At 45.8% G+C, this 19615-nt stretch overlaps 1 protein-coding gene across 1 annotated transcript in view; it reads left to right on the top strand.

The window, feature by feature from the left end:
- LOC138514720 (collagen alpha-1(VII) chain-like) overlaps positions 1-19615 on the top strand; it is a 1453166-nt gene that overhangs the window by 988707 nt on the left and 444844 nt on the right. Inside the window, exons 79-82 of the mRNA XM_069630120.1 lie at positions 2284-2355; positions 6226-6261; positions 10985-11044; positions 11691-11735. Of these exons, the coding sequence (XP_069486221.1) occupies positions 2284-2355; positions 6226-6261; positions 10985-11044; positions 11691-11735 (213 nt within the window). The remainder of the gene's footprint in view (positions 1-2283; positions 2356-6225; positions 6262-10984; positions 11045-11690; positions 11736-19615) is intronic.

Below are 19615 nucleotides of genomic sequence, written 5' to 3'. Positions count from 1 at the left end.
TTCTTGCAAAGAATTCAAACAGCTCGCCTGGCTGTGAATAGTTTACAATGATTTGAGGCCTGCAAAAGAGGGAATTAGCTTGTAGTTGACCTCTCTGCTACAAATTCTGAAGTAAAGTCTTGGTCTCTGAAGATGGATAGATTGAAGTCTCTGTGTTAGCTCTCTGGAGGTTGATGGAGGTAAAGTATGGATTTTCCCGGCAGAGCGTCCCGCAGCAGATGGAATAGAATGTCCTCTCTAGCTTCTAGTGACTCTTTTTATGTCTTTTGAAAGTGGGTGTGTGTGCAGCATCACTAGCCAGCCCCTCTCTCAACTGCCCATTGGTCAAGCTTTCCTTTCTCTCTTGATTGGGGAAAAGAAGTGGAGTGTCAGAGCAATGTCATTATATGGCCTGTAGAAAGGACACTCCCCTGTCAAATTGCACACAAATCTATATTTGATCAAAAAGACATATTTCATAGATACACAGTGGTTTGAAATTACATGCACCCATCACATATCACATGAGATATACCCTGTTCAAACTCTGCTCTTCTTGGGGGCTTGCATTCAGAAATGGCAACCTTTGGTGCTTTTTAGTGGGTTTTGCAACATCGGATTTTTCTCCAGATTTATACACATGTACACGGCCTGTCCATACATACTCCAGTAAATTACCATGTCTCTAGCTTAAACACAGAGTCTGTAGTATACATAAATAGCAGGGTTTTGCCCCAGAACATCACACAAATTGGAGTTTGGGCTTGAATCGAAGGTACATTTTTTAAATGAAGGCTCTCAAAGTTATACATTTTGTCATTTGATTACAAAGAGTTATCAGTGTTTCTGTAAAATATATATTTTGCTTTCAATTCAGTTCTCAGAGTGTTGGAGTCCGCCTCCAAGACTTGGTTGGGTCAGTGATCACATGTGTCTTCTGGCAGGCAGACCTTTGTTGACAGGAAACAGTCAAAATCAACATATTCTATTCAAGTGCAATAGCCTATTGTGTGGTCTCCAGGAGGTTGAGGTCAGCAGACCAGGGGGTCACTTTGCATATGGTTATTATGACCATGTGATATCCTGGGCTGTGGTGTGAATCTCTTGAGGTGAGAGGGTTTCCCAGGCTTCTGGCCTCTGGGAACAGCAGGTGGCTAATTTTTAAAATGCAGCCTTTGAAGTCAGCTGAGTCAAATCCCTTTGTCAGCAACTGCACTTAATTCTCCTGTCAGAGTTTAGACCGCTAGCGCCGCCTTGAGGATTTTGTTGGTACTGCATCCATTTTTGGGATCTTTCTTGGATTAATGCATTCCAAACAGGAATGGTTCTTACATGGTAGTAAATAATCCTTGCTTAACATTGTTTTGATGGGGCTCCTTACAGTAAAATGGTTATGTGGAACCCCACAAAAGGGTTGAATATTTAAAGTGGTCCGGTGAGCCACGATTTCAGCAACTTTTTGACATCAGTAACAGTGAATTTTGTTAACAAAGATCTTTCTTTACACTGGTGGGTGGCAAGTGAGGTAACCATTTTGGTGTGCGCACAAACTGCGTGGTTCTCCTGGATTCTGGCGCACTTGTGGGCTTTTTGGCCATCTTGGATTTTCTAAGCCCACAGCACCAAATGTTGCAGCATGATAGCTCACACGTGGGTCAGGACACCCAACAGCTTGAATCCCCATAGCGGTGTGCATGTGTTTAGATCATCTTGCAAAACCTTGTGCCAGAGAGTTGAAAAATCAGTTGACTAACAGCAGGTGTGTTCCAATGGCATCAATATACTAATTGCACTTTGTATCGGTACAGTGATACAATTCACGTATTGTAAGTATCAGACTTCCCAAAGCACATGGAAAACCTCATTATGACCCTGTCGTTCCGGTAAAAAAAAGCACTGGTATTTACTGTCACTTTACCGGACCGGCAGGGTACAAGTATGCAGGTGGGGGTAACCTTATTTACCTCCAGTCAAGAGCTGGAGGTAACTCAGGGCCCCACCGGGATAAAACATATGGTAGTTTTGGCACCAGAATTACTGGTGCAGAAAATACCAGCAAATCCCCCCATGGAGTCCTCCATGGAATGGGGATTTACCAGCAGTTCTGCGGCCTGAAATATCTCGTTAATACTGGGTTATCAGGCGGCGGAAATGGGTAGGTGCATTTGCCGGTATCCTGGTGGATTTTCCTCCAGGATACTGGCAAACTTGGAATGAGGCCCATTGAATTGAGCCTACTCTCTTTTACCTCCGACACCTTCCTCTTGTGTGAGTATGATCTGAATTGTTATTTTCCCTTTTAAGGGAGAACGAGGTAAAAGAGGAAGAAATGGAAACCCTGGGCCAGCGGGCCCCCCAGGACCTCCCGGAAAACAGGTAAGGAGATTGGAATACCCGCCTGTTGTTATGTTTTGTGGGTTTTGTTCATTCTGGAGAGGACTGCCTGGGAGTCACAGGTGAGGGGGGCTGGCAGTGGTGTCCAGTCTGGAGGGGGCTCCCTGGTGGGGGTCAGAGGTGAGAGGTGTTGGAGGGGTGGTGTCCACTCTGTAGGGGGGGCTGGTGGGTGTTGTCCAATCTGAAGGAGGCTGCCCGGGGGGTGTCACAGGTCAGGGGGCCTGGGGGTGCTTCCCAGTGTGAAGGGGGGCTGGTGGGTGTTGTCCAGTCTGAAGGGGGCTGCCTGGGGAGGCGGGTGTCACAGGTGAGGGTGGCTGGTGGGTGGTGTCCACTCTGGGGGGGCTGCTTGGGGGGGTTGTCACAGGTGAGGGGGGATGGTGGGTGGTGTCCACTCTGGAGGGGGCTGCCTGGGGGTGTCACAGGTGAGGGGGGCTGGTGAGAGGTGTCCATCCTGGATGGGGCTGCCTGAGGGGGTGTCACAGGTGAGGGGGCTGGTGGGTGGTGTCCAGTCTAGAGTGGGGCTGGTGGGTGGTGTCCAGTCTGGAGGGAGCTGTCTGGGGGGGTGTCACAGGTGAGGGGGGCTGGGGGTGGTGTCCAGTCTGGGAGGGCTAAATGGGGGAGTGTCACAGATGAGGGGGCTGGTGGGTGGTGTCCACTCTAGAGGAGGCTGCATGGGGTTGTGTCACAGGGCTAGAGGGTGTTGTCCAGTCTGGAGGGAGGCTGGTGGGTACTGTCTAGTCTGGAGCGGGCTGACATGGGGGGTGTCACAGATATGGGGGGGGCTGGTGGGTGGTGTCAAGTCTGGAGGGGACTACCTGGGGCAGATGTCACAGGTGAGGGGGCGCTGGGGATGCTGTCCAGTGTGGAGGGGGGCTGGTGGGTGTTGTCCAGTCTGAAGGGGGTTGCCTGGGGGCAGTCACAGGTGAGGGGGTTGGCGGGTGCTGTCTGGGCTAGAGTGGTTGATGTGCAGTAGGGGGGTATGCAGCCACAATGGGTGCCGAGGTTGTAGGGGGGACTTACATTTTGGTAAGGGGTGTAGCCTCCACTTACAAGAGTGGGGTGCGGCCTGGGCTTGCGAGGTGAGGTGTGCGATTTCGCTGGGGTGCAGCCTGGCCTTGCGAGAGAGGGCACGCGTTTTTGCTGAGGTGCGGCCTGGGCTTGCAAGGTGAGGCACACAATTTCGCTGGGGTGCAGCCTGGAGCGAGGTAGGACACACGTTTTCGATGGGGTGCGGTCTGAGCTTGCGAGGTGAGGCGTGCAATTTCGCTGGGGTGCAGCCTGGGCTTGCGAGATGAGATGCGCGATTTCGCTGGGGTGCAGCCTTGGCTTTGCGAGGTGAGGCGCGCCTTCTCTCAGGGGTACTCAATGGTGGGCTAGGGGTGGCACGGAGGCTTGCACTGTGTGTTTGATTATGCGTGCTTTTTGGTGTGCTTGGAGGCGTGTTGTGGGTGTTCTTCGCGCAGCTTGTTTTTACTTGCACGACGGCTAGTAATGCATCTTTAAATCCATGAATACACATGGCGCGCAATATTTTTTCTGCGCCATGGCTTGCGCAGGGTCTTTCTCGGCATGCGGATGTTGCATCATTTCTGCACCGTATTCCATGAATCGGGCCCTGTGCATCTGGCTAAATTAAGCACAGAACCTTAACACTCCATTAATATGAAGCCAGACATACAGGCATCTCTTTTGAGAAAGGAACTGGGGAGCTAAAGTCTCACGGTTTGGTGATCTTCTCGAGGGAAGCAGCAATTCGAGAACCTCACACTGGTGCTGCCTGACCCTGACCTCCTGCTGTTCCAGAGGGTGGGATCTCTCAGACGCTGCAGCCCTGCCAGCTGCTAATTGTAGCTCTTATGGGAAGGGAAGGGGGCGACGGGGTTGCTGGGATGGCCGTCTGAGCATGAAGATGATATTTAGCCAGGCATAACCCTACTCCTTCTCTGCACCCCACGCCTACTCCTCCCCTTGCCTTTCATAGAGCACTTCACAGCCTCCCCTAGAGCAAGCGCCATTAGCTCAGGGTTTTTGCGTGGTCCGCAACTGCCGAGAGTGCAGATCATCTTAAATTCTGTAAAGCGCTAACGACGTATTTGTTTTGAGAACCGGAAAGGTAGGATTCACTCCCGCTTTTAGCACTTAGATGTATTTCGAGCTTTATAAATTCTTTTCCATTCCATTTTTGGGGTTGTTTTGCAACAATCCAGTAAAATATATATCTTTACTTTTTATTGCAAGATTTCCTTTTTTCGTTGTTGCTCTTTCTTTATGTCCCTCGTCAGGCTCTCTGTCATCTTCCTACAATACTTTGTCACTCTGTTCTCTTTCTTCATCACTCTCTACTCTTTGTGTGCTACTCTGTGCCCTATATCTCTTGCTCCTTTTTGTGTTATTTTCTTCTTCTTTGCATGTTGAAGTCTATCATTGCCAAATCGTGTCATACTTTGCCACTCTCATTTCTTTCTTTGCTGCTCTATCGTCGGCCTTGCTCCGGCACTATCTCTTTTCTGGGCATAACACTCTTTCTCGATCTCTTTTTTATGGCCCACTCCCTTGCCTGTCTCTCAAACTATTTGTGTTTGTTTTATTTCTCTGTCTCTTTTCAATTGACTTCACTCTCTTTTCTGTCTGCCCTTGCACTCTAAGATTTCATTTTTTTCTCTTTTTTTGTCACTTCCTTGTCTTTATTTACCTTTAATCTCTTCTGTCATTATTGCGTCTTTTTGTTATACTCTATGTTCTGCTCTTTTGTGATTGTTTCTCTGATACTTATAGCTCACTCTTTCTTTTCCTCTTTCTTCTTTTTGATTCTTTGTCACTGCCTTTTCTATTTCTTACTCTGTCTTTCTTTGCCACTCTTTGTTCTTGTGCTATTAGTTTGTGTCATTCTTTTTCAATCTGTTCTGTCTTTCTTACTCATTGTTTCTGCTAGTTTGCTACGTTTCTCCACCAGTTCCTGTTTTGCCAGTTTCTCTATGCTTTCTTTCTAACCTTTTTGTTGTTGCCCTCTCTTTTCTTTGTCCGCTTATTCCCTCCTTGCACTTTCTTTTTCGATTACTCTACATGTAACTCTCATTGACACTATTTTTTACTCTCCTTTTTTCAATCTTCGCCTTTGTAGTGCCATTTCTTCATTTGCTGCTCTCTGTTCTTAAGCTCCAAGTTTCTTGCTTCGTCTGTTTTGGTTCTTTAGACTGACCATTCCTCCTGTGTCACTGAGCTTGCTTTTTGCTTGCTTTTTCTTTTCTGACTTTATCAGTCTGTTTATATTTGGGAATTGTATTTCCTTTTGCTGGCTGTCACTTTCGCCTTTCTTTCTTTGTCACAATATTTTTTTTATTTTGTATACCTCTTTGCTTTCTTTGTTGGTTGCGTTTTTCTTTAAGTCTTTTGTGTCAACTTTTTCATTTTTTATTTCGCTGTATTGCTCTCGCTTACATTTGTCACTTCTTTTTCGTGTGTTTTCTCCCTTACTTAAAAAAAGGCTGCCTCTCTTGTCACACCCATCTGTGTTGCTCACTCATTTCTTTCTTTGTATTTCCCCATCTCTCTTTGATTTGCTTCCTGTTTTAGTTAGTCAAGCTTTTATTTTTTGTTCCATTCTTTCTTTCTCTGCTGCAAGTAACAGGTGTTACTATGTCCACTTAAATGGCAATTAATGAATTAATTTAAGAATAAGACATTTAGGAATAAAAGCATCAGTCTCTCCTGCTATGATTCAAACCCCTGACCCTCTGTGTGACCACAGATCTCAGCTATGAGTATTTAACTAGATGTGCTATCTGAAAGGTAAACACTGTTGACAGCGATTCTGAGCTGGATGTAAAAGGGCTCTCCTCTTTTATTTTACAGGGAATGCCAGGAGCGGTGGGTGAGGATGGGGACACGGTAAGTGGTTTTACAACAATTTCTTTTAAGAACGGGTGGGTGAGTGAGCAGGTGAGTGAGTAGGTGGTCTAGACATTTCCACTGAATACACTTTTGCAGATCCAGAACACGTCACATTTATTTAGAATGTCCAAGAGAGAGAGATAAAAAGAGAGAGAGATACAGATAAACAGCTAGGTAGGAGCTGTTGAAGGGCTAAGGTCAAGAACGAGTGTGCCCTCGCTACTCTGAGAACGGAATACTCGGAGTGTCAAACTGTCACCTTCTGGGATACTCATTTTACTGACGTTCAGGAAAAATGCGACAACCCTGCTTTTCATATAATTGTGTTTCTGATGTCATCTTTCTATCAGCACACCATAGGATATTGTTGCCGTTTTTTGCTATCTGTGGCCGCCCACATGCCGGCAATGTCTTCCCGGTACCCTCTGGGCTCTGCTCCACATAAATTAACATAACATTTCCCCCAAATATTTGGAAAGCTTTGCCTCAGTGTGATAGTTTTCAAGGCTCACCACACTGCTTGCCTTTATATGCTGTGGGGTGCAGGGGTACGTGCTGTGTTTTGCCAGTTGGCACTGCCCAAGCATGGTTTCTCCAAAAGCAGCCGGCTCGCCGTTAAAGCTGGTGCTGCTTTGGGATTTTCCAGCACTGTCTATTGAAACTGCACAAACTGGAAGATTAGTGCGAATGGTAAACTGGGAGCTTAGTGTGTATGCCAAGCTTACTGGTAGCTTACTGGGAATGTCAAGATTTCTGGGAATTTTAAACAGGAAGTGGACTAAGTATATCAAACTGGAGCCTTATTGGGCATGTCAATAATAATGGGAGAGACAGATCCGGGAGGTAACTGGGAATCTCAAACTGGAGCTTACTGGGAATGCCAAGTCATGCCAATCCATGATATCTCAAGACATGACCTATGATATATATCATGAGATTTCATATCAAGTAATGATATATAATTTGTAATGACAGGGCTCTGCCAGCCAGAGATGGCCTCCAGTGAAATAATGTGCTACCAGAGGTGGTGCAGAGGGGATTGCATAGAGTGCCTCCTCGTGCCCCCTAAACCACCCTATCTCAGTAGATCCCAGAAAGGTGCCATACAGCCTGCACCTCCCAATCAAGAGCGGGGCAAAGGAAAAAATGGCTATCCTGGTTTCCCAGGTGGGGGTTCTGTAACACAGGTCAGGTTACCAAGGTTTATCGGAGATGGCAGCTCTAGTCCTTAACCTCAGTTTCTGATCTTAGGGTAAGGACTAGAGCTACCATCCTCCCGCTCATTATAACAGACGTTGCTTCAGTGTAACCTAAACATGCTATCATGCGGGGGCTGGGGGGAACAAGAAAGCAGTAGCCCCGGGGATACCTCTTCAGCACACCCCGCTCGGTCTCCAGCCCTGCCCAAAGAGATAGCAAAATAGCACTCACAGATCAGATACACCACTTCCAAGCAGAAGGGAGCCATTACCTGGACACTGCAGCGTGCTGTAGAACCGTGCAGCTCATTTAGTACTTCCACGTGACTTTAAAATAGCAGACCAGGGTTGTAAACGCCAGGGACCCTGGGAGCAACATTAGGTGAAACCAATTTCCCAGAGGAAGGTAAGGGTTATCAACAACTGTGAATGTCAAGTGGAGGGAATGACACATATTCCAAATTACACCCAGGAGACTGATTAGGCCATTCTCAGGGTGAGCCAAGACACAGGCTGGAAGAGAACCAATCAGGGGCGTTATTGTTTAAGCAGAAGCCATATGTAAGTGCCCATGGATAGAGGTAGGGAATGGTACAGTCGAGGTTACACTGGGGGGAGAATGAGTGAACAACGAGCCAGAGAGAAAGAGAGCGACCAGCCTATTGAGGGCTACATCTAAGACAATGGCTGGGACCAGAAACAAAGGAAAACACATCGCTGCAATCCTGCAGAGGACAATATCCCAGATAGGCGACGAGACTGAAAGGAGAGAAAACGACTTCTAGACTTTATGGGGTTATAGCTCACTTTGGCAGGTGCAATAGAACCAAGAAGGAAACCAGCACTATGTTAAGATTGGTGCCTTTCCCCATGAGGGCGCCGTTGGGCTGGTGGGTTAACATAATGCACCGTGGCAAAGATCTTAAGAGCAGGGAAGAATTACTTGCCAGTAGGGGTATTCCCAACATCAGGTCAAAATGTTTTGGAATTCAAACCCATGTCCAGAAGTTGAGGATATTTGTGCCAAGGAAGTAAATTAACTCTTGTCAATGGAAGCTATATCTCTCGGACTGAGAAGTCAAGAAGCAAGCTGCGTTCTCTGTCCATGAGACTGTGTGTTTGAGTCTAGAAGCAAGCTGGGCGCTATATCTCTAGGACTGAGAAGTCAACAAGCGAGCTGGGTGCAATGTCCCTGAGACTGTGTGTTTGAGTCAAGAAGCAAGTTGGGCTCTAAATCTCTGGGACTGTGAAGTCAAGAAGCAAGCTGGGTGCTATATCTCTGGGACGGAGAAGTCAAGAAGCAAGCTGGGAGGTATATCTCTGGGACTCAGAAGTCAAGAAGCGAGCTGTGTGCTATATCTCTGGGAATGAGAAGTCAAGAAGCGAGCTGTGTGCTATATCTCTGGGACAGAGAAGTCAAGAAGCAAGCTGGGCGCTATATTTCTTGGACTCAGAAGTCAAGAAGCGAGCTGGGAGGTATATCTCTGGGACGGAGAAGTCAAGGAGCAAGCTGGGAGGTATATCTAGGAGGCAGTGTGTTTGAGTCAAAGAGGTGAGCTGTGCGCTTTTACTGAAGACTGCGTGCATTAGATTAGGGAAAGAGTCCTATAGAGAGGCCCTTAGACCTTCTTAAGAATCTATCCAGACACTGTAAAATAGATGTATCCTATTGAGTTATATTTGGGAACCGTAGACCTGTTAAGTGTTAAAGCTGAACAGTATAAAGGGACCAAAGTGCCACCCGGGCGACCAACATTAAGATTGACCATTAAGGATTATCACAAGTAAATTGAATATAACCCTTGGACATCCTCTATTATTTAATCCTCACAGTTTAAGGCAATGCCCAAAACCATAGCAATAAGCACCTGAGGTCATAATACTTGCAACACCTGTGAATTTGACCATTAACCAAAGTATTAAAAGCATCCTCGGTGCAGGAGAATTGATTGCCAAACAGTTGCCCAACCAGGACTGCTCTCACAAATCCCCCCTGAGCCTGATAGTGAGTCAGGACGGTGTTAGGAGGTGCCCATGTTGCCGCCCTGCAAACATCCACAAGGGGGACCCTCAGAGCATCTGCCCGAGAAGCAGCTAGAACTGGGGGTATAGGGACTCTGGATAATATGGGCAATGGGATCCCCTTTAACCTTGTATGCGGTGTCAATGACCAAACTAATCCACCAGCTCGGTGAAGCTACTGAGTGTTTCCAGCTTTTGCATACACGCCAAAAGTCAGAAATTAACTGTCACATGACCGGTGTGCTTCTGACCCGCTCAGTTACCACACCCGAGCCATTTTCACATCAGGGAAGTAAAGAGCTACCTGATCCAGAGACGGGAGGGATGGACCCAAAACCAGGGTGAACACGCCTTGCTCCAAGTGGAATGGAGAGCACCTTATAGGTAGGAACCTGGGACCAGCACGCACAGCTAGAGCCACTGGAAGAACCTTGGAGCACAGAGGATGGCTCACCAATGGTATCTGGTCTTTCCATCTAAACCATTGCATCTAATGCCATTCCATTGAATTTTTTCCATCTAAAAACTTTGCATCTAATGCATTTTTGGGGGGGGGGTAAAGGGTTAATAAAGGGTTAATTTTTGTTTAGGTGCATTATAAAGGGTAAAAAACAGAGAATGGGGGATCCCCGCCCCCAAAAAAATGCATTAGATGCAAAGATTTTAAATGGAAAAAATGTGATGGAATGGCATTAGATGCAATGGCATTAGATGGAAAGACCATAAACCCTCACCAATGCGCCTCTATCCATCCCTGTGTCTCCTCGATGTAAAACAACCATCAAAAACCTCATTCTATACGTCAACCAATCCTTGGAATGTTCGAGGACCAGAGTTAAGTCCCATCTACTAGGGCCCGCTTTGCGAAGGAGCACCCAACAGGAAACATTCCTTTTATCAGCCTGGGAGATATTGACTCCAGCACCTTTAATCCCCTAAAGGGAAGTCCTAAGGCATTCATAGCAGCCAATTGAAACTTAAATATAGAGTAAGCCTGGGAAAACCTTTTCGGTAGAGGTAGAAGCCCCACATTCATTGTTTATTTAATAGAGTGATTTGACCTGCACACTGCTTGGCGATCAGATCTGCAACCTGCTCTGTGACCGATGGGGGGTGTTGCCCCTCCGCCCTAAGCAAATAGCCGCCCCTGGCCAGTTGTAATTCTAGTGTTGCACTGGTGGTTGTGCTTCTGGGGGAGCGGGGCCGAGAGCGCCTAGTCCTGCGTCGCTCAGCTTGACAAAGTGGTTAATTACAAAGATGCAGCATCCCTGTTGAATGCCTCTCTTGGAGAGGAAGTCCTCCGCCACCGGTAGTTCTGGCGTAGCGCTGGTGGTTCCTCTTCCGGGAGAAGCCAGGTTCGGGAGCGCCATGCGGAACACAGCATCGGCTCAAGTCCTCACACTGCACTCACTCACTTCTCCTGGTCTGTTGCTCTTTGACTGGCACTAACTCATGTAGCATAATTGGCCTTCTTTAATTTGCCTCATATTTCTTTTTAGGGTGAAATAGGGATGGGAAGTCCAGGAATCCGAGGACCCCGGGGACTGCCCGGGCCAAGGGTAAGTAATTTTTACAATTATATGAGCAAGATCATAGAGCAGTGCTGTTACTTGGGAATAACACCAGAAGGTAAACGAGTAGGCCCAAAACCGGGTTTGCCAGTATTTGTAAAGGACATACCGCCAAACCAGTGGCAGAACCAGCGGAGGGGCAGGGAGGCGGCCAAACCCCCTCTGGTGCCCAGTGTGCCCCCCCAAGCCTCTCGTTGGCACACTATTATCTGCCCCCCAGCACCAAAAGCTGCCTCCTCTAGTGTGCCAAACTAGTAGTCCCCTTCCCGCACTGTTGTCGAGTTGGTATCCAGTCATTTTTTCGAAAACATAGTTTCGAATGACAAAAGTTTTGAAAAAATGCATCGAAAAAAATCATTTTTTTGTAGGTAAAGTTTTTTTTTAACTAAAATGGATGTTAAGGGGTAAAGAAACAGGGGTTGGGGGGCCCATTACATTTTTTTTAAAATGCCTTTTTTCGATGCATTTTAATTTGAAACTTTGCCATTCGAAACTATGGCATTCGAAAATATCACTACAAACCGTCGAGGCAACTCAGTAAGGCGGCAAAACCAATGATGTTGCACACGTATGCAAAATGTTTAAAACATGGCTGTTCATAGTGCCTAATGCTCTTCCCTTCTTTTGCAAACAGGGTGATAACGGTGTTCCCGGATCCCCCGGCCCTGTTGGTGGAATGGTAAGACTGAAGGAAACTGTGATCTGGTGTGTAATGTACATTGAAAGCTGTGGTATATCTCGTGCTCAGAAAAACATTCTGGTCCCAATTCATGGAGCATTCCTGCAGATGCAAATGCATTTCCGGCTCCAAAAAATGCAAAAATGGTGGTGGTGCAAACTGAACCTGTGTCAAAAACAAAAGGACCACTGGCGACAAGCAGGTGGGCTGTATCTGCAGACACGGCCAGACTTTACATCACTTCATGTCACACACACGCACGCGACATATGTCATGGGTTTAGCCGAGATTTTTAAAACACCTTTTGAGAGGCTGGGGTCCATTTGCAGATGCAAAGTGCAGACCAGGGGAAGGGGAAATGGGATTGACGCGTGTTCAGTGCATTGTGCATCACCATGCTTTCGCAGGCTGCCCATTGCACTTTGCAAATAAAGCTCTTGTGAATTGGGGCCATTGTGTGCCCACCATCGGTGAGTGTCCATCCATGTTCTAGGCGATGTAACAGAAAAGCTGATATCTTGAAGTTCAGCCGTCATACAAGGGAGATAGAGAGCTAGACCTGTAAGGCCTGCTCCTATATCTTGTTGATGGGCTACAGGGACGTAGCCCATCAATATGCCTGGGGTAGAGGAAGTGACATCACACGACCCATGACCTCTAGTGACATCACAGGAAGTGATGTCATTTCACTCCACCCTGAAGTGACATCACGCAATGGAACACAAGCTTTCACCCCTTGACAAAATAGGCAGTGTCATCACATAGCATTGTTCCTAATTACACTACGAAAAATATAGTTATGATATCCCTATAATGTGATATACATTTCATCCAAGAATGGGACACCATATGTATCGTTAAGATCAGTATGTATAGGCCCATATTACCAAATTACTGTGGATGCAAGCAGATTTCCAAGGCCAAATGCTAATGATGTGTTATTATATAGCACTTACGCATAAGCGCTTTATATAGAACAAATATATATACAATATCACCCAACCTCCGTTTGTACTCATTTATCATCCTCAGAAGGATGAAAGGCTGAGTTGAGGTGTTTAATCAGTGACTCACCCCCTGAGTGTGCCTGAAATAAATCTTCAGTGAGTCTAGCAATTATTGTAGTGAATTCCAGAAATATTCTTTCTTATTTAGTCACTGCTCCAAGTGTTACACTTGCGGAACCCCCTGTTTTTTAAAAAAGTGGCCTGAACAAGAAAGCCAGCCACTCCAGAAACGAAAGAGCCACTTGGCGCTGGCCACAGCCCAGGAGCTTACATAAAAAATATTTTTTAGGCGTAGAAAGGGAGACCACAGGGGTAGCTAGGGAGACCTTAGGGGTCGCAGCTGTGACCCCCAAATAACATGCCTGATGGCCTATTAAGGAGAACAGTAGCCTTGTAAATCAAAGCACCGAGCAGATACCACATGAAATCACTGTTTTTGTTGTTGTGATATCAGATCATGTGCCGAGTGTAGTTTCATGAAATGGAGCTTTCACAAATAATGGATGCTTGCCATTAATGTTACATGTGCTAAGACAGGACACCTCTGTGAGTCATTCCCAGTGCTTTAAGTGGGATACGAAATAAAGGGGGCGTGGCTAAATTGTGCTGTGCATGACCTAAAGGCTTGTGTGTATGTGTGGTATGTGTGGAAAGTGTGCACACACAGACATGCATAATGTACGCCGATTGCCTTCCAATGTGTGTAAACAGGTGCTTGCCACAGCGCGATTTGGCACAGCTGCTGCTGATCATGATAAATAGTTGTATTACCCGAATTAGCAATAGATAAACACAAACCCAGGCACCTGTATGCAATCAGAGAATATAGACCTACACACACACACACATAGATACACACAGACATGTTCATTGAAACGCACACAACCATATTAAATAACACATTTAATATGACGTTTTCTAAGTTGCTTTGCAGCTGGTTTCTGCCTCCACTAAGCTATTGTAATATGAGCTTCAATTACCCAGTTATTTATTTTTTGTATATATTGCTTTAAAGATAAACCTTTATAAAATTTATAACAGAACAACATTTGAAATAAAGTTTTTTGGGGATTCCACGTCATAGAGAACCTTATCGGTCCTTAATACTTTTCCTCAGTTCACTGCCAAAAAATACAATTGCTGATTCAATGTTATTGCTCTATTGTCTTAGTCCTATACAGGGGCGTTGCTAGGGGGGGGCTAAGGGGGCTATAGCCCCTGATCTTTTGGTTGTAGCCCCGGATAGAATCTCAGGAGCTACAGCCAAAAGACTAGCTAGCCCCCAGTCCCAACAGGTCCGACATCAGCTTAGCCCCGGGTCTTTTCCAGACCTAGCAACACCCCTGGTCCTATATTAGAATTCTCTCCATCATGTTCGTAACTGCTAGAGTCAGGCAGATTAGTGCCCGTCGCCATCATTGTCCACCAGTCCTCAGATGATAGTGTCATGCAGTTTTTTAAGTGGTTGCTTAAGTAGTCAGTTCTTATCGCTGTTAGGGTCTTACATCCCACAAGCCGATGAAACATGGATGCACTCGTAGCTTGGGTGGTACAATATCTGCAGTGTCCCTGATCCTTGGTAGCTGCCTTCGGATTAGCAAAACCTCCTTCGTGGGGAGCGCATTGAGACACAATCTCAGAAAGAGGTTACGATGGTGTGAGGACGGGAATTGGGAGAGGTTCGCAGGTAGATTGCTCAATGCTCTTTTCTCAAGCGCTAGGTTTAGAGCAAGCTTGTATTTTTGTTCTGCGTATCAATCCAATCCTGGACTCGTAGCTTTGATTTGATTTTGTCCGGATTATTTATTAATGTCTCGATGGTATCGCCCAGGATCGTTGAGCAGCTTTCGCATCTTTTTTCGGTACAACGTTCTTTCATGGTCAGGCATTTCAAAGCCTGCAGTTTAAACGTGTTTGACAGTTCATCACATTTTTTTTGGGGGGGTGGGAAAGGGCAAATAAGTGGTTGGGGGTTTGGGTATAGTTAAAAATAGGTGCAGGAGGGGGGGGGGGATTGGCGGGGTCGCCCAACCCCAAAATAAAAAAAATTAGATGAACTGTCAAACATGTTTAAATTGCACGCTTTGAAATGCCTGACGATGAAATGACATGGAACCCTTTTTTTCCACTCTTCTAAGGCTCGTTCGCTATTCTTACCATTTGGCTCTCCTACAACTTCAAAAGGAGGGAGATATTCGGACATTTCGCATTTCCTATATAATTGCAACGATTTCCATAATACTACGGAACTCAGAGATTGCAGTCCCAGTTTCTACTGTCAGCATCTGTATGTAAGCATTGGGATTTTGTGCACTCATCACTCTCAACCATGTCCCCATTTCTATTAATGTTAATAATCCTGAATGTGGCCACCTGTCGATCATTTCATAGCAGGGTTCAAGTGGCAAGTACAGCCCTCACACTGGGGTACCGTTCTTATCGAGGTTTCTTGGAGACACAAGATTCCATAGTCTTTCAATTCCATATTTGTATCACTAAATAAATTAATAAATCCCATGGTGTTCCAGGAGCCTATTAGTAGAAGGGCTCCATTGTCTGAGGATTGGCATTAGTTCATTACGCAAGCTCCAAGTGCCCCTGCTAGCCATGACCAGTCTTCAGTCGTCACCGGTCTAGTTCTACCTTGATGCAACATTATTAGCACGCCCCGTTGTGCAGTCGAACTATCGACCACTATTCCCAGGGGCTTGAAAGTGCACAACCCCTGTTCTGACGTATAGGACTTGTGCCGCAGTAGACTTTGTTGAGCTTGATAGTGCTCCTTTGTAATTTTAGCGTCTTGTTTGGGTTTCAACATGATTTTCTCACTGTCAGAGCCCTCTCTTAATTCAAAGCCCAAGGACAGAAAATCAACCACGCCTCCAATAATGCAGTTTTACCCAGGTCAGATTTTAGATGTAAAATGGCCCAGTCCATCTGTTCATCATTAACGAATTGAACCATCTGGAGGTCTTCCGAATTTATTAATCTTAACTTAGAGGCATGATGGAGTAGCTTGATCACGTTTCTTCAATTTAGAATTAAATTGTCGTCAGTTTGAAGGAGTCTTTCTAGGCTGACTGCAGTAACTTCCCTCACCATGTCCCGGTCCTCTCGCCGTTTACAAGTGCTTGATTGGGTTGCATTTGATTTAGGTTTTTCAATCTTAGTTTTCTCCCATTGTTGCACTCTTTGTTCCCTCTTATTCAGTTTTTGCTCCAAAGTCTGAAAGGAGCTTTCATAACTTTCATAAATTGAATCTGATGTATTTGGTGTACTTTGGTTTTCTTCCATCTCCGTCTGAATGAAAGTAGCATCTGTGTCTAGGGGTGGATGTTCGTTCGTTGAACTTGTTGTTATGGAATTCTCATCCTCTTCTTATAAACATTGCAATAGATCTGTGAGGTCGAGATCTCTTTCGATGTCTTCCTCACTAGGATCTCGAATCTCTCGTCTAATTGTGCTTTTAGGTATCAAAGCTTTTTCTAAGTTCAACTTTTTCACCGATTGGATCCTTTTGGCGCTTGCATTGACATTTTTAGTTCTCAGAGGAGTAGTTAATTTACACATAAAGGCTCTTGAACTATTTGATTTAATTTTCAGGGCCAATCAGATGTTCTTGGACTTTTTCCGGAGTTCTGTTTGTTTGCGAACTTGTGGCGAAGTTCTGTCCAGTAATTGATCTTTTTCAGAAGTAAATATGGAAAAGATCTTATGGGGCAATTTAAGGTCTACTGGTTCTCTTGTCGTGTTCCCCCCATCTGGCAGCACTGCAACAGATCTGATTTCCATCATCTCGCTGGATCTTCTAATCTCATCTTGTGCCTGGGGATCTTGTCCAATAGTCACTACATTTGCTCCACTCTGAGACTCAGGGTGATTTGCTGCATCTGTGGTGCTAGCTTGATGTCCTTCCTCTGATAAGTCTACGATTATTTGAGGGGAGGTCTATTTTTCTCCTTTGTCTGATTTCTCTTCATTTTTGACTTATTAGGGGTTGATCCACCTTCGACAGGCTTGATCCCATTTCTGCTGATGTGTCCGCTTTGAAATGTTTCCACATCCACCTGCAATCGGATAGAAGCGCTTCCATCATAGTGCGTTTATCAGTGGTCTTTCCTCTGGCCAGATCACTTAGCCTACTTTGCTATCGCGCTGATACTTCAGCCTCTTTATTTAGTCTTGCTTGGACCAAGGCTGTGAACGTCTCTAGAAAAATCATTTTAGAGTGTAGCATTGCTGTTAGAGTGGATTGATCTCGTAGTGCCTTGTTTAGAGTTTCATAGAATTTGGTGAATGGTGCTAAGGAAATTGTAAGGGCCGCCATTATGTTGTTTTGAATACTAGGCATTGTTTCTGCTGATAGGCTAGCCTTCAAATTTGGTCCTCTTGATTTTGGCAGAGATTCAACATTGAAGTTCTCAAAATACTCAGTAGATTGATCAGATGTTGAAGAGTCTGTCACACTTTCCTCTGGTGTTTTATGTTGCTCATATCTGTCTCATCTTTCCCACCCATCGTTTGTTCTAGTTGATGGAGTGAGGGTGGAAGCCAAAGGCACCTTCTTTGGGTTTGTTCTCTTGTATGTCATATTTGGTGGTTCTGGTGTGCTTTTGTTGTCTTTGATAGATCGTGGCCATGCACCAGTTTCTGGAGAGGCCCATCTCATCCTCTTTTTCGGTCTCAGTCAAGCTTTACTTTTGGTGGGGTGGGTCATATCCTTTTTAATGGAGGCAATGTTCTGTTTACCTGCAGAATGTCCCGGTTCAATCTCCCTATTTGGGACAACTGTGAAATCGAATTTGTGTTAGTCGCTGGTTGTAAATTTTGAGCCGCGACAGAAAGAGAGGCGTTGGCCCATGCACATTGATTTGTTTGTGCCATCTCCAGGATCGGCGTTGGCCCATGCACATTGATTTGTTTGTGCCATCTCCAGGATCGGTGTACTTGAGGCCGATTGTCTGTGCTGTGTTAGCAGCTCGCCATCAAAAACTTCAGTCAGGGTTTCTATCTAGAGGCTGGAGGATTCTCGCCTTTGTCCAACCTTCTTGTCTTTTGGGGCCCATAAGTGAAGTCAGTCAGCTTTATTTTCAATGATTCTTTTTTGAGCATGTGATTCAAATAAAGCCGCTGACACTTCCTGCAGCTCAATTACCTCCACGTTATTCTGGACAGTCGTCACATTACAGGACAGAATGTAGATCTGAAAAAGAGGCGTTAGCGATTATCGCTGTGCCGTTCCCCATATATAATGGTCCTCTTAGAGGAGAGGGCGGGAGTGAGGAGGAGGAGGGGGGAGGCAGGCAAAATTACCTCAACGCTACTTTCAGCCGGGCGGTGGAGCTGCCACGTCTAGGAGATTCATTTGATGTTCAGTTCGTGGACCAGCTCGGCATGACGTTCCTCACCCCACAGCTCCAAAGTAACACTCTGCAACACATTCCGCAAGTGCTCCACTCCTAGTATAGTAGTTGTAGAGTGGCACCTCCTCTGCTTTAATAGACAACGCGAAAAGACTCAGCAGCCTCTCACAATTGCAGCATTTCACAGATGCCACAGTAACACCCTGCAACACACCAGCCAGTTATTGGATACACTCTTCTCCTTAGATCCCTGCTCTCTGCTGTGCACGCACTGCGCATGCACCCAAGACACAGACCATGGGTCTTTCTAGGTGTGGCTGATGGGGCTATAGCCCCTGGTTATTTGGTTGTAGCCCCGCATAGCAGCTCTGGGCTACAACCAAAAGGCTAGCTATCCATGAGTCCTAACAGTCCTGGCATTAGTGTAGCCCTGGATATTTTCCAAACCTAGCAACACCCCTGGTGCAGACGACACAAGGAGGGTCAGCACAGTAATCAATGGTCCCAGATAGCAGTGCTTAAGGCCCCTTTTGTTAATAAAATGACCTCCTCCTCAAAGAGGCAACAGCGATCACAGAGACTGAAGGCGTCCCTTTTTGCAGTTAATTAAAGGAATATAAGCGCAGACCACGAGGAACCAAAACACACTGTAGCTCTTTCCCACCACACTTAAGCACTCCCCAACCTGTGGCCTGGCTCTGGGGGTAGTAGATACAGAGTTTTCAATCACTCCCAGTCCCCCAAACAAACAAACGCACTGATTCTGGCTATCTCATTTTAACAGGCGCACAGATGCTTCCCTGCACACGTCTTACTGCGGCCGTGCGATCCGCGGCTGAAGCTCTGGCAGGTCCTCCCAGTGGAGGACTGAAGAATCAGTGCTCTGGCAGGGCCCCAGGTGAAGGACGGTATTTGGAGACTGACAGGGTTGTGCACCGACTAGCTCCCGCCCACTTAAAGCCCTGGTCTCTTCGGAGTAGCTATGGTATTGTATACCTTCTACAGCATGAAAATGTGTGGGGAGAAACTGCCAATGAACCTCTGCCATTGTGTTGAGCAGAAAACAAATCCATGGTAGTCACTATGTCACTGTGATCCTAGTGAGGACTCCAAAAAACAAAGTCACATCCCCGAGATAGAATAATTTCATGATGATAATAATAATGTGTGTTTGGTTTTTATATCGTTCTTTTTAAAGTTTTTTCTTTAGCATATAGTTTATTACAAACTTTTGATCGACAAGTCCTTCCTTAAATAAACCAAATAAAACAAACACAACACATCCGCAAGAAAACAGCAAAAAAGAAGAACAACAATACAAGAAGAAGAGAGGAAAGGCAGCGAACGCAAAGACACATCAAGGTCAAGGTGTGTTCTTATATAGTGCTTCATGCCAGATTTCTCCCGCTTTTGTGTGCCCTGTCTTATTATTACCCTGATTTTCAACTACCTCAGAAGGAAGAAATGCAGAGTCAGCACTGCAGCATCATTTGACTTTGGGAGAGTTAAG

Source organism: Ambystoma mexicanum, chromosome 12, assembly GCF_040938575.1.
Source record: "Ambystoma mexicanum isolate Mex_15411 chromosome 12, UKY_AmexF1_1, whole genome shotgun sequence".
NCBI lineage: Eukaryota > Metazoa > Chordata > Amphibia > Caudata > Ambystomatidae > Ambystoma > Ambystoma mexicanum.
This window is presented reverse-complemented; position numbering and strand designations above follow the sequence as displayed.